This window comes from Anomalospiza imberbis, chromosome 1 (assembly GCF_031753505.1).
Source record: "Anomalospiza imberbis isolate Cuckoo-Finch-1a 21T00152 chromosome 1, ASM3175350v1, whole genome shotgun sequence".
NCBI lineage: Eukaryota > Metazoa > Chordata > Aves > Passeriformes > Viduidae > Anomalospiza > Anomalospiza imberbis.
Window position 1 is genome coordinate 26,418,462 of NC_089681.1, and position 12,991 is coordinate 26,431,452.

The 12,991-nt window shown below is 35.6% G+C and overlaps 1 protein-coding gene across 4 annotated transcripts in view; it reads left to right on the forward strand.

The window, feature by feature from the left end:
- Nucleotides 1–12,991, forward strand: part of MMP16 (matrix metallopeptidase 16) — a 168,658-nt gene that overhangs the window by 138,242 nt on the left and 17,425 nt on the right. For all 4 annotated transcript variants that reach the window (XM_068185477.1, XM_068185498.1, XM_068185488.1 and 1 more), the window contains one exon: nucleotides 7,764–7,902. In XM_068185477.1, coding sequence (XP_068041578.1) covers nucleotides 7,764–7,902 — 139 coding nt within the window. The remainder of the gene's footprint in view (nucleotides 1–7,763; nucleotides 7,903–12,991) is intronic.

Genomic DNA, 12,991 nt, shown 5'->3' on the forward strand with positions numbered 1-12,991 from the left:
AGTGGAAATACTTGACTGCAGCTTATTGAAATCACTACAAAAATTCAGGATAGGTTTCAGAGGGACTGCCAGTGTTTTGGCTAATCGACCATACTTTAGAAATTGATGTTGAGGGTAAAGGAGATATTTTTGCTCCAGTTTCGGTCACAGTTCCTCTTGCTACATCCTGTTGTTCTGACATTGCATAAATCAGATTTCAGATAAGCAAGACTGCACATTGCAATTTCGTTGTGTATGTGGTCCATGAAGGAGATTTGTACAGCTGTCTACAAATAAGGGAGGAGAACTAGAGGTTTCTCCCATGAAGAGAGTAAGACTGCATATGAAATACCATAACCCTTTGAGTTCTTTCTGAAAAATAAATTCATTATTTTCATATTTTCCTTGATCTTTGAAGTCTAATTTCTGGGTTGCTTTAGCATTTTTTTTCCTTTTATTTTTCTTTCTGTCTTTTTTTTTTTTTTTTAAGCATAGCTATAGATTTCAGCATGAACAATGAAAAGTAGTTTTGATATATCTCAAATGAGTGAAAGAGATTATTTAGGCCAATAGTTAGGACTCAGAATAAGATAACAAGAAGACAAGTTTTAACATAAAGCCATTTTGGACCCTGAATAACTTACTTGACATCACTTTATTGTGTCAGTAATACAGAAGAGGAGATAAGAACAGATACTAGGAAAAATGCTTAGCATACTCCTTAGCAAAGATTTCCTACATAAAATCGCTAAATAATATTTTCTCTTGAAAATGTATTTACACCAGTGAACCTCAGTTTAGCTGAAGACAGATACTTTAAACCAATCTCAGTTTAGCACTTCCCATATTCAACAATGGGAAACGTTTGCCAGTTTTTCACTTGCTTCCATGCCGAGTCACAGTAGTTAACAGTTTTATTCATGGTGTTAGTTAGCCATAACATGTTGTTAAGGAAAAGAATTAAGTTCATAACAAGCAATGTTTTTAATTTGTCTACAGGAGTTCTCCGGTGTCTAAATAGGTACCAACAGTAAATAATTGGTATTCTATATAATTGTTCTTAATAATTGACGTCAAAGTAAATTCCTTACTTGAGAAAGTAAGGAAGAAACAGAACAAGTATTTGGTGATGTCTTTGCATATCTTTATTTTGAATCCAATGATTTGGTCTCATTTCCAGTGAGGATATCAGCAGAAGGCTAAGGATCTCAACCTAAGAAGTGCTGATATTTTTCTGAGTGGTGTTTAATGCTCTGACTTCTCACAATGGCTCTCAGACAACCTTTTTGCCCTATTCTAACTGGGTAACCATGCTGTTGTTCCAGACACATTAGGAAAGATGAAATGTTTCTGTAAGTTCAAATAAGTGACGCATTGTACATCCATCTGTTAATGAACGGATAACTAGCCTTTGTAATTTTAAAGGAGCTTTGTTTGTTCTTAATGTGAACCAGCTTCATAATGAGCTGAGCTGTGTGTGTATAAATAGTCCATTTATACACATAATTGTGTAAACATATAATTGTTTCCTAAAATTAGATAGATTGGAAGCATCTATTTAATGTCTGAATCTGATCTCAACAGAGCCAATTGTTTTCTACTATGGGATTAAGTAGGAACTAAAGTAAGGCTAGTCTATAAGTTTCATTGCAAATTCTATATTGAGAATAAAAAGCAAAACAGAAAAGAAAATTAAATTCAGAATCCTTCTCTCAGGTGAATTGTGCTGAGAATTTTTTTGCCCTTAAATCCTCTGAACTGTATCTTCTATTTTCTGCTCCATTAAAATTATTTCCCAGAAAGTTGCTAATTTTTTTTTTCCTAATTTGTGCAGTTATTTCCTTTGGCTTAAATGCTATAGATTACAAATTCAGAATGTTGAAAATGGATGTTACTAAAGAAATAGTGGAATTCCCCAAATGAGCAGGCACAAAGGCTTTAATTCCACATGCCACAGGGCGGTTATTACCAACATTGAGATTTCCTGATGAAATTCATGACCTGATCAAGTAGATGTGAAAAAGTGCCTTTTGAGATTAGATCAATACTTTTAAAAGGGTATTCCAAAATTTATTTTGGTTTAGATGCAATAACTATACTTTGCATTTCCCAAATTCAGTTTCTTAATATCCCATAAAGATATAAGGGAAGTAGGGGAACATTATTGTCTCCTTGATCACAGTCTTGAAATGTAGTTTCTGCAGGCTTTGTCCTTTGGTCAACTTCTCTGTATATAACTGGAAGTCTTCTTTTTCTCTAAGAGAATAATTTAAAGTTGTTAAAATATCTTAGTATATTACTTTGCACTGGCTTGTTTTCTTTTTTTTTTTTCTCTGCAATACTTAGATGAAAAAAAATGTAGAAGGATATTCATTTGTCTGATTGTGTCAGTCTGTTGCTGCTCTTTTGCTTAGCTCGTGAGTATGTTTAATCTTCCATTGACAGAGGCTTGCTTGTGCACATGATCAGAGTATGCTTGTGGGAGAACACAAGACCCAGTGTGATACCTTGATGTATTTTGTCAATAATATTAAGCTACAGAATGACTGAAATTTAGTATTTGATTTGATTGACATTTATTTAGGGCAGAAGTATTATGCTTATTTGGCTTTTTCTTTTTTCAAATTAAATAGGCCAAACAGTTATCCTGTGGAATCTAGAAATAGTAAAACTTCTCTCCCTATCAGCTATAGCTATTGAATTTTGCATCTCACTTTATCCTATTAGGGCAATACTCTTAACAGCACCATATATATACACTTAGACATCAAGTCAGGCAGAAGTTCAGAGATTTTTGCCGTACAGTGCAAGGATATTTCAAAAGTTACTGGGGATTCACACACATTTTTATACTCATAGTCAAAATAATATAATTTACAGTTGCATTTTGGCCTTGTTTTGCACCTCTCTGTCTGCCTTAAATCTTTACCTGCCTTCATTTCCAAATAGTTAAAAAAACTACCAGTTCAAGGATTTCTGATTTTTTTTCCTTCTTTCTAGCTTGTTGTAGGTTTTTTAGAATGTCTATCACATTGTGCAGTCTTTCTTTTTTTACTAGGTATCATTCGACCTTGAGTCAGAGTGTCACATGTCATTACAGAATCATAGAGAGAGTTCGTTAGGTATAAAATAAAGGTCGGCGCTCTAGACATTTTGTAGCAAATTAATGTTTTAACATTGACAATGGTTGTTGGCCCAGAAACATTGGAGAAAATTAGGTGCTCTAGACAAGAAAGGTTCATTATTTTGCACTAAAGGCTCTACTAGTTTGTGTATTATGGATAAAGCAAAATACCTGGAGATTTTTTTAAATTCTCCTATGCATTGGTTGTGTCCCTTAAGGAATCTGAAATACATTTAAGTTGTTAATAAATACTGAAATGGAAACTAATTACTCATAGGAGTAAATATTTAAACATTCATAGAATTAAACATGAAGAACAATTTAACACAATCATCACTAAAAAGATATATTCTTAGGTTGTGAGAAGACTTTATCTACCAACAAAGTATGAAAAATACACATTAAGAGTCAGATTTTTTGCTCTAATACTCTCTTCCTTTAAAATTCTCCGAGCTAATAAAGAAGTGTTTCTATGAGGGAGCTATATGCTATGATCATACATGATATACTATATTTTAGTCCCTTTAAATGCACAGGCAAAAAATATGTGAAACATTTACTGACAGTGCAGAATGATTTATGTATGACCTTTGTTTAGTTTGTTTTCTCTAAAAAGCTTTATTGTATTTTTTTCTCAGAAATATCCCATCTTCTAAATACAATGTCAAAATATTCGAGTGACTGCTACTGCTTCTTTATTCAACTGTTACTCTTTAACCATCATAGAGTTTCTGAAACATCTTACAGTCTCTTCTCACTCAATGACAATTTTCTGGGTTTTAGATATATTGCTCTATCTTTATTAAGTGTTGATTTTTGTTTGTTTCAGCTTTGCTTTTTGAACTGGGAATAATTGCCTAAGCTTAATTTATTTGGTATGTCTATAGTCATAATATTTAATGATCCATTATTATGCCAGATCTCAGCCGCACAGGAGTGATCCATATTTTTGAAGCAATTGGGTATCTACAGATGCTAACAAAGAGGCATTTGCTAGCCTGAAAGGAAAGACACGAAAATCTATGCATTCAATGTATGCATTTGTCAGGCTTTGCATTGGAATGTGTGAGTGTTCAACCTGTTTGCTGTAGTTAATGTGTTTTGGGGAAACAAAATAATAAAAAGTATATTTAACCAACATAGTGGGAAGGGCAAGGGGATTCTCAATAAACACCATTTCTCAAAAGAGACAAAACTGTGTTTATTCAACATAAACAAATACACTGAGAAGTGTTTTGCCAGAGAAACTGTTTCAAGCTATTTGTTTGAAGTGTGAAAGAGCTTTATTAGAGTCAATATGCTTTGTCTTGGACTATGCCTCTTTTCAATTTCAATAATAGATAAACTCTTGTTAAAAATACTTTCAGTAAATGTATATGTTTATCAAAATGCAGATGATAAAATTGCTGGTAAATATAACTTTGTTTCAGATAAACATTACATTTACATATATGTGCTGAAATGAGGCATTCTTTCAATAAGCAGAGCCTTTCTCATCTGATACTTCAGAAAGGTCCTTGGCATGCTTTACAGCTACATGCTGCATTTCTTGAGTTCCAGAGTTTGAATTCTGTCAGTCTAAAACCATTGAGTCCAGCATGTTCACAGAAAAGTTACCCAGGAAAATTAAATTTACATAAACAAATTATTCTATCAGCCTCTGTCAACACCTACTTTCCCCAATCTTATAAATGGTCCAAACTTTCAGTTCTGACCTCAGAAGTTTCCATTTGCTGATTCCCTGAAATTGTATCTATGGAAAAATCATATGCCAGCCTCTGTCTGTTTAAATAAGGCCATAAAAATGCTAAAATTATAAATTTTCAAAATTTTAGTTTTGTGGAAACCTGTAGCATCCTTACTGATGAGTTATACCCTGTTGTTCATGGTTATTGCAAGGACAGGTACATATGCTGAAAATAGATGAGGAAAATAAGAAGTCTACAAGATTCCATCAGCAGAAGAGAGGACACTGCATGTTATATTCACAATTATGCTTCAGAATAGAATATTTCAACATGAAAGGCAATGACCCATATACATCTATGTATACACATAAACAGATTTAAAAACAAATTCATGGGGATATGCTGAATGAAACAAACATTCCAGTTTTGTCATAATTGCATTATTGTTAAGATTTTAATAGTATAGCAGGAAAAAAATATTGGTTTGCTAAGGAATTTGAGCAAATAATAGATAAGAATATTCTATTATACTGCAAGTCAGCAATATGAAGTATGAAATACAGTTTGACATACTACTCAATACCAAATCTGCAAAATATAATTTTATTGGTGTCGTGGTTTGACATGGAAGTGATTTTTTTTTCAGGAAGTTGGGTCAAACCAATCAGTGGTCAAGTTTGGATATTGGCACCTGAAGTGACCACTGAAGATAGGGATACGCCTCTGAGAACACAGAGGGTTAAAAGCAAGAACTCCCAAGAGCTCGCTCCTTTTGGTTCCGGTCAGGGTGCTGTGCAGACCTCCCCTGCCCAGCCATGGGGCTGGGTGGGGGAAGGGAAGCCATGCGGCCTGGTTGAGGTGAGCTGAGGGGTAGAAGGACTGGAACCGAGCCAGCTCCTGTGGACGGAAGGGTGGAGAGAAGCGGAGATGTCTTTGTCATTCCCCCCCCACAGAGGGAAGAGATAGAGAGTCCGGACGGCACCTGTAACTTTGCCGGCGCGGAGGAGAAGGAGGGGGGGAAGGCGCCCAGCCTTGGCCTTGGGAATCGGCTGCTGGGCAGAGATATCAGCCGTCCAGGGAGTCTGAGCTTTTAACCCTTTCCTGAGAAACGAAGGCTTTGTAAAATATTACTCCTCCTTGATTTGAAGTAGAAGAGAGACAGTCTGGGATCTGAGATGATGGAAGAAGAAATTCTCGAGTTGGAAGGAGATGATGGAGTGGCTTGTGGCTGGACTTCTTTTGTTAGCCATAGACTGAACCAAATTCTCCTAACAGAAGCTGCACTTAGGGGGGTGCGTTGGTGTGCCAGGAGACCTGTTTCAGTGATTACCAGCAGAGGAGTAGAGAGAACAGAGGAGAGTTGGAGAAGGTGTGGAGAAGCCCTCTATCTTCAAGGAAGAAGAAGAGGAGAAGAAGACCTCTGTTCTTGGACCCTCAGCCCCAGGGGAAAATGGGGGGGACTGTAGTCCCAAAATGAGAAACTGAGCTGTTGTCTCTTTTGGTCCATGGCAAAGCATCCTTAAAGGAGCCCTATGAGCAGTCTGTCCATGCACGGTGGTGAGAGCACTGTGACATGGAAAGGAGAGTGTCACCATGGCAGATTTTCTCCGGGCAGTTGCCATGTGTGACATGGAAACACAAGGGTGGCAATTGTGTTTCCTGGGGGGGGGGGGTCTGTGGCACAGGAGAGACTCCTGTCTCCCTTGAAAGATTGAGTATTTGAATATCTGAAGGGTAGCAACTTGATCAGGATCCTGGGCGGTGTCTCACTGTTAAGTTTGTTTAGAAATTAGGTGGGAGGAGGAGGGGTGTTTTGGAAAGTCTTCATCCAGGATTTAGTGTGTGTAGTTTTTATAGTAGTAGTAGTTTAATAAAATTCTTTTCTTTGTTACTAAGTTTGGGCCTGCTCTGCTCTGTTCCTGATCACATCTCACAGCAATTATTTAAAAAAGTACATTTCCATGGAGGCGCTGGCATCGCGCCAGTGTCAAACCATGACAATTGGTCTTGCTATCAAAATAAAATAATGCAAGCATACTCCAAAAATCATTAAGTCTGAAACATAACCCATTCTTTAGAAGATATTTGTTGACTTTATGATTTTACAGATCTTGTTGCACTGTGAAATCTGTGTTCCTTATAGAGAGGAAGAACTGCTGTGTAAACTGAGAAAGATTCTGGCAGAACATCATTTCCTTTATTGTAAAAGGGAATATCACTTCCTTTATTGTTAAAGGGGGTTGTTTTACATAATAATAATACTAAAAAATGTTCAAATGTGTGTAAGAAGTTAAATACATACCCTATCCTTCATCTTTAAATGTAACAGTTCTGAAGTGGTACAGTGATAATATCTTTATTGATACCCATTTAATGTTCCATGTATTGGATTTAGCTGGATTTAGCACCATATATATATGGCTGTAATATTAACCATCCTATTTAATGTCCCTTGAAAGACTACTAAACTTCACTATAGTAAAATTGTCATCAAAGCATAGTTCCTACTGGACTGATGTAGTAATGTTACACATATATCTATCAACCTTTCACTGTTAGCAGCCACTGCGAAAAAAATTACCTGCAAAATTAGTTGGTCTTCAAAGTCTGTATGTAGTCCCATTATTTTGGGTATTCACATAAGTATATGGTCCAGTCTAAAAGCACTTGTAGTCAGACCACAAATTTTAAATTATAAGAATGAAGTTGAGAGAGTTACATCATCTCATATAACGCTGTACATTCTGCCGAGGGCTGTCTGCTCGAAACACCTGGTTTGTGTGTGTAGCTTATCCCCACCTCAGCAAAAACCAGTTCTGAAACATTTGTAATGTGAGCCAAATACAAACACAATGTGCTTATCCACTCAGCAAAAGGTCTGCTCTAAAAATGCCACAATAGGCTGTTCAGTATTTTCAAGACACCAGCAGAGCACAAATAAATGTAGTAAGAAGTGTATGTTTGGTTTCCAGGATCAGTGGTTTTGGCGAGTCAGAAACAACAGGGTGATGGATGGATACCCCATGCAGATTACCTACTTCTGGAGGGGACTGCCTCCCAGCATTGATGCAGTTTATGAAAACAGTGAGGGGAATTTTGTCTTCTTTAAAGGTAAGAAAGGACAAAAGTAAGATTATGTGTAACACTTTTGAGTGTGATGATTTCTTGAAACGCATCTTGTTTATTTTTACTAATGATTTGTAAATCTTGTTGCAAATTGGTAGCTAAATGAAGAGTGTATCTGTTAACATTTTCTTGTTTGGCAATTACATTTTTAATTTATTATTACCCTTCACAGTATCAGGTCTTTTGCTCTTACATATTCAATAAAAATTTGAAAGAATAAATATAAGAGAGAAATGAAGTGATCTACTATGAAATAATTTTTAAATGTGTTTTAGGAAGACACAGTGAATATACCTTACTGTACTGCATTGTATTTGTTTCATCTAAGACCTGTGATGTTAGGAGTTTCATGTGGGGAAAAATAATCTCTTTCATAGATGTATATTTAGTGTTTTTAAAGGAGCATAAACTCCACAAAATAGAAGATTTAGATGAAATTTTTGCTAACAATTATTTTCAAATTTCACTCCAGACATCAGCCATTCTTCAAAACTGAAGTTCTTGAACATGTACCTTATTTAGATTTAATGAAGTTATTTTATATGTTTAACAAATGCATACTTAGCGACAAAATCTTCAAATTATGTAAAGTACATTTTCTAAAATAATCATTTGAGAGAAGAAGAAACTGAATAGATAACAAATATGTGAAAAAATATTCAGCTGTTTAGTGTTGTGAATGATTAATTATTTTAACTCATTACAAAAAAAGGTAGATTTTTAAAAAGCTGTTATATTTTAAAAAATTAATTAATTTCTACATGTGGAGTCATTTATGGGGAGAATATTTCATTTACTATGGAAACAGGATCTTGGGAATGTTAAATGAAAAACATTTAATAACATGCAGAAACACTTCATAACAGTACAATGAAGTTTATGTTTTGCTAAAAGGGAAATTATATTTTTTGTGTGAATCATAAGGAAAATTATATTACATGTAGTGCAGTTTCTATTTCAATACAGCAAATGCTTTTATTTCTGTTGCCATAAAATGAACTTGAAGTCATTAACTCTGGAAAGTTTATATGGTCAGGAATCATGATCAAAGTACCTCCAAATCTCCATCCTGCTGCTTGATTTTTAGGTCCATAAGATATGGAAGGATAAAAATATTATTCCGTAGCTATTCCTTTGCACCACTTCTACAAAGAACAAAGTAGCTACCCTGGGCATTCCAGACTTCTGCCTTGATAATGCTGGCATCCATTATCTGAGCCCCAGACAGAAATGATCAAGCTTATTGTTATGACTGCTTCTTTTCCTTCCCAATGACCTTGAAATATGTTTCATCATTATTTAACTCTTCACCCACTGCTGACTGGCTCCTGTTAGGTCTTAGAGGAATAGGTTGATCCTGTAGTTTATGGGTTACAGATAACAAACAGAAGGAGGAGGGAATTTCTCTATATTTTCTCTGGGAAATTAAATCAAGATTAATTAAAGCAAACAGGAACAGTAGGATTGTGCTTTTAGAGTCAGAATTATGTTTTCCTTTCACATCATCCCCACCTTATGCTATTTGATTTCAGACCAGTTAGTTTTGTGCCTTCTAGCTGATTTCATATGATATTTGGATATTTTGCTGTAGGTTTTTTTTCCATATGACTTCTTTTCAAAATTCCTTCCATTATTTTTCCAATGACATTTGTATTATCCCTTTATTTTCCAAGGTCAAAAGTCTTTGCATTTCCTTGTGCAATTAAAAAAAAAAAATTGCTTCTCTGCCATGTCTTCATGACTCTTAATATCTAACTGTTGGTGTTTTTTCTATCAGTGTAATTCATGTTTTTCCACTGCTACAGAAGCAAAAATTTCAGCTGTCTTCTGTGTGGGTGTCCTTGAAAATTCCTGTTCCAAGGTCTCAACTGCCTTGTGGAACATGATTAGAGAAATCTGTATAAATAGACTGTAGGTAAATGATCATTGTCTTCTTCCTTCTATTCCATCACAAAATTTCCTAAGAAAAGAGTACTTGTCCTCCTCCCAAAGGTGCTAGAAATAGACAAGCTGATTGTTGCCAAGATGATGAGCAAGTAGAACGCCTTATCCAGGTAGTGTGCTTTACCAGTCTAAAATTGATCCAAACAAGTAAGTTCTAGAAGGAAATTTAAATCTGAAGTCTAGCATACAAATGTGTTAACAAAGCACATACCTAAGCCAATGTCTACGTCTGTTATTCAGATAATAAAATAGAAAAGATGGATTAAGTACCAGCAGAGAACTTGTACTGGTTTAATGTCACTATATACTCCTATGACCCACACTATGCTGTCACTGTTCCTGCCCTCCCTTTAGTGCTGACCCGTTGTATACTACAAATATACAGGCTAGACATTAGGGGAAAAAAAAATGCTCACAGGAAGAGTGGATGGGTACTGGAATGGGCTGCCCGGGAGGTGGTGTAGTCACTGTCCCTGGAGGTGTTTAATAAAAGACTGGATGTGGCCACGGTTTAGTTGATAAGCTAGTGTTAGGTCATAGGTTGAACTTGATGATCTCCAAAGTCTTTTACAACCTAGCTGATTCTGTGACAAGTTCCTCATCCATCCCAGCTGAGCTCCATGCATGCCAGCAGGTCATTGACACAGACAGCAATACCCCCATGCCCTCTTCCCTGCCCATCCTCATAAAGAGCCAGTAGCCTTCCATTCTAACCTTCCATTTGTAGAAGCCATGCCACCACGTCTCTGTGATGCTGGTAAGATCACAGCTCTGCAGGTGTACACAAATTTCCAAGCACATCCCCAACTCCTGCTGTTATTGTGCATAATACATGTGTTTCCATAGAGGCATTTAATTTGGAGCCTCCAATGAAACCAACTTACTGGCTGGAGTGGCTGGAATTCCTTTGTGCTCTTTCAGGTGCTCTCTAACTGACCTGTGATCTCTCTCCAGGCTCTGGACATGTCTTGCTGGCATTGGCATCAAACTGGTAGGAGTGGGATGGATTGAGGTTCTCCCTCCACCATCAACTTTAGTTAAAATCCCTCTTTACCAGCTTGGCAAGCCTATGACCAAGATGCTCTTACTGTTCCCTGCCAGATGGACTCATCAGCCCCCAGTAGACCAGATCATACTCATAAAGTACAGAACAATCTGGTGGATAGCTGCCTATAAAAAACAGATGTTTGAATTCTTGTTATTCATTACCAGTGTCCATGCTGAATGACAATAAGATGGCATTAGAAAGATACCTCTTTTTTTTTCTTTTAATGAGAAAACATGAATAGTAAAATTCATTCTGTGTACCTTTGGGAATTTATATAGTGCTAAAAATGAAATTGTCAAGCCATCTGTGCTGTTGAATGTTATGGTAAACCAAATGTAGCAATAGAAAGGCTGCTGTAAAACTCATACTACCAGTGCCTCCATCATAACATTCTACTGCACTTACCCCATGGCCTGACAGTTTTATATTGAAAAATAGATTTTCTATAGTGTCAGATCATGGAATGGAGAAATGACAGAAACTTGATGTGGGAAATAGAGAATGGGGAAAAAGCCACCATGAATGTTAATTTTAGGATTCTAGAAAAAGAGTAGATACAGGCTTGAAAGACCAAAATTAAGAGGAATGTTGGCTGGAATAAACCAACATTCAGGATTAGACGTTAAATTTTTTTTAACTGATTTAAATTATATGCAATTGTTTAAAAATTTGGAAATTCATCTCATCACTCTAACACAGTGATTATATGCCACACACTTCTTGCACTACACATACACCATAATTGCAAATAATATGGACAAAAAACCCAGAAGCACAATTATTCAGAATTCAGATTCTATAAAAGGAAGAACTAGTTACTAAAAACTGCATATTTGTTGGCAGTAGTCAGTAGGAAGTTAAATGGTCTAAAGAATATATAGAATATTGTAATTTTAAGTGAAGCATAGCAATACAGATATCCTTTATTTCCAGTACTTTTTTTAGAATGTCAAACATGGATTTTGAGAGACTTCAAATAATTTCATGGTTCATCCTTCTCAGCTGTTTCCCTACAGTGATGATATTTAACAAAGCATCATTTCAAGAAGTAAGACATTTTAGCTTTTTTATCACTTGCTTCACTCTCAGCTTCTGACCTTGCCAATCTGCTTCTTATTATATTAGACCTTACATTAGGGAATAAAAGCAGAGAGATTAAACATTCTGAAATTTCAGACTTCATGAAACATGTAATGCTTTATTCTTTGTGAAAATAACAAACCTACCAATGAGACCTTAAAAAAAACAACTTTGCAAAATAAACACAGTGGTGGTTTCTGCCAAGGGCACAGGTTTTGATTCCAAAGAAGCATTAGTTATCTATAAGAATAAAAATATGACTAATTTTGTCATAGTTCTTTCCATTATGATCACAATGATGAAGTTTTATTGACTATTAGTGGAAGTGGAATATGAGCTACATGAAAACATACTGCCTTTAGCATTAATTTGTACTATGTTTAAAGTTTCATAAATATATTAAAAATAAAATAATCTTATTCTCACCACATTTGGGCATCTTTTGCACTGATTTTTGGCTTTAACTTATCCTACATTGTATTCTGATCAACATTCTGTTGATCAGATCAATTCTCTGATCAATAGACACCCACTTTCCTCCAGGTGAGAGACAGAAAAAAAATCCAAAACAAGACCAACAAGAACCTCCTAAAACCTCCTAAAAAATCAACCAAACAAAAAACTGAAATGAAATCTGTCAGCCAGATGGAACATTTGGATTTCTTATATACAGTACTTCTCATTAACAATCAACACAGTTATAGCAGACTAAACATGTCTTCTAAAGCAAATGTTAAACAAAATTCCTGCTAGTTAGCATCAATAGGCTTTGCTTACATATGTTAGAGATCTCAATGCTCCCCTGTCTCCACAGAATACTGAAAAATTTACCTTTTCTCTGTTTTCTAAGAAAGAATTTGCTTCTTAATAAGAAATTATGTGAAAAATTCAGTTTCTTATGCCTGTTTCCACATCTACACTTTCCTTTTACTTCAGTATATCTGAATATGCAAAAAATACATGGCTCAGTGGTGCTGTCATTTACAATGGCTTGTGCATAAC